Genomic DNA, 2593 nt, shown 5'->3' on the forward strand with positions numbered 1-2593 from the left:
ATTGGCCTTAGAGGAATAAGGAGTGGAGCTCTCATCTCTGATGCAGAGCCCGAAAGGTGCACAAGCACAGAATGGTGTTGAGTAGTACCTGCTTCCCTTCCCTTATGTTATCTTTAATCAGGGTTCTAGGTATCATAGCTGGGATTTTAGAAGGAGCCCTAAATTGCCCAAATCCCTTAGAATTTCAGCCTGGAATCCTGGTCCTTGTATTTCACCAGTGAAGCGAGTTCAAGCAAGAGCGAGGTGTCCCAGATGCAGAGTTAAATCCCACAATCCCAGAGCCCAGATATGTATCTTGAAAGTGTTTAGGAGATATGGGCAGAGTTTCAGGGTTGTGGATCTGCAGATATTTTATAGGTACCCTGATAGGGTAAGGTATTTGGAACTTCACATTTGCACATCCAAAAGTGTGTTCAACATGTTTAAATGCCTTTATAATCCCTCATGTTTTGACAGATGGACCTCATGGCTGGAGCAGAAATTGAAAACCAAACCAGCGTGCAGAAGTTCATACTCCTGGGCTTTCCCGGCACTTGGTATTTTCGGATTTCCCTTGCAGTGGTGTTTTCAATTATGTATTTCCTGACAATTGTAGGGAATATGTCTGTTATAGCTTTAGTGTGGACCCACCCATGGCTCCACAGCCCCATGTACTTCTTTCTCTGCAATCTCTCCTTCCTGGAGATCTGGTACACCACAGCCTGCGTCCCCAAGGCCATTAGTATCATGTTAGGGAAAAGCCAAATCATTTCCTTCACCGGCTGCATCCTGCAGCTGTATTTCATATTATCACTGGGCTCCACAGAATGTCTCATACTGGCTGTCATGGCATATGACCGCTATTTGGCCATATGTCATCCATTGCGTTACAGTTCCCTCATGAACAGCACCTTCTCTGCTCAGCTGGCCCTCGTCTCTTGGCTGAGTGGGTTCCTGGCTATCTCTGTGCTGGCATCTCTAATATCCAGGTTGTCTTTCTGTGGCCCTAACATTATCAATCACTTCTTTTGTGACATAGATTCCTGGATAGCACTTTCCTGCACTGACACGAGCCTCGTTGAGCTGGCAACTTTTATCATCTCTATTAATGTCCTCCTGGGCTCATGTGCAGTAACCCTAGTCTCATACATTTACATCATCTCCACCATCTGTAGAATCCCCTCAGCCCAAGGCCGCCAAAAGGCCTTTTCCACTTGCTCTGCCCATCTCACTGTTGTAACTATCTGGTACGGCTCCTCCATTTTTCTATATGTCAAGCCTTCTGCACAGAACTCATTGGATCTAAACAAAATAGTCAACGTCTTTAACACTATTGTAACTCCTCTATTAAACCCTTTCATTTACACTCTAAGAAACAAAGAGGTGAAGCGAGCCTTGGAAAAGGCAATCGGTGGCATGTAATGTGGTTTTCAAATGGTCTGCATTTAGTAGCAATGTTGCCAAAGGGACCAAAATTAAAATTTCCTGAAGGTCATTCTTAGTGCATGTGAACATTTCTTTGTTTTACAGGTTTCCTCATTGACTGTAACAACCTGATGTTGACTTACAGATGAACTCAAGTGGGAGAAATGCAAATGTATTATGCTGAAAATTCCAAGTTGCTAAATTTGTGTGGCATTTGCTAGGATCTGTATGGATGCACCCATTGATAATTACATAGGGGCCTAGGCCTAAGGGAGTTGGGTAACAAGCTCCCGTTGAATATCAGATGTAGATTCAAGCTGACATTTTCAAAGGAATGTGTGCAAATTTATTGCCCAAATCCCACTGAATTTCAATACAAATTAGGTGACTAGCTTCCGTGCACTCCTTTGAAATTCCCACTTTCACACTTTATCTCCTCTACTTACTTTTATGATATATTTTCCAGTAGGGAGGACTTGTGTGATGCCATGGAACTGACTGTGACAGAAATGGCAATTTCCTGCAATATCCTTATTGAATTATTGTCCCGTATTGATGTGTCCATAGAAGAGATTTTAGAACAACTTGATTAATTAAACAGTAATAAATCATCAGGACCAGATGATATTCACCCAAGAGTTCTGAAGGAACTCAAATATGAAATTGCAGGACTACAAATTGTAGTATGTAACCGATCACTTAAATCAGCTTCTGTACCAGATAATTGTATGGTAACAAATGTAACTCTAATTTTTAGAGAGGGCACCAGAGGCGATCCTGGGAATTACAGGCCAGTGATCCTAACTTCAGTACTGGGCAGACTGGTAGAAATTATATTAAAGAACAGAATTATCAGAAACATGGATGGATAGAATTTTTTGGGGAGGAGTCAAAACACTGTTTGTAAAGGAAGTTATGCCTCACTAAAGCATTAGAATTATTTGAGGAGGTCAACAAACATGTGGATAAGGCTGATGCAGTCTATATACACACTTGGACTGAGGTGGAGATGGACATAGGAGATGGAAGTGTTGAGAGTCTCTGGGTTAGGCTAAAAGGGGTAAAAAACAAGGGTGATGTCTTGCTAGAAGTCTACTACAGGCCATCTAACCAGGTGCAAGAGGTGGATGAGGCTTCTTATAAACAACTAACAAAATCATCCAAAGCCCAAGATTTGGTGCTGATGGGG

The 2593-nt window shown here is 42.2% G+C and overlaps 1 protein-coding gene across 1 annotated transcript; it reads left to right on the forward strand.

Annotated features, from left to right (window-relative positions):
• The first annotated feature begins 465 nt into the window (after positions 1 to 465).
• On the forward strand, positions 466 to 1401 carry LOC128847958 (olfactory receptor 6F1-like). Its single transcript, XM_054047680.1, has one exon. It carries the CDS (start codon positions 466 to 468, stop codon positions 1399 to 1401), a length of 936 nt encoding a protein of 311 aa, XP_053903655.1.
• The last annotated feature ends 1192 nt before the right edge of the window (positions 1402 to 2593 follow it).

Source organism: Malaclemys terrapin, chromosome 13 (genome assembly GCF_027887155.1).
Source record: "Malaclemys terrapin pileata isolate rMalTer1 chromosome 13, rMalTer1.hap1, whole genome shotgun sequence".
In the NCBI taxonomy this organism is placed as follows: domain Eukaryota; kingdom Metazoa; phylum Chordata; order Testudines; family Emydidae; genus Malaclemys; species Malaclemys terrapin.

Bases quoted from the DNA above. Each gene is read 5' to 3' on its own strand.
- LOC128847958 (XM_054047680.1), top strand. From the start codon at position 466: ATGGCTGGAGCAGAAATTGAAAACCAAACCAGCGTGCAGAAGTTCATA.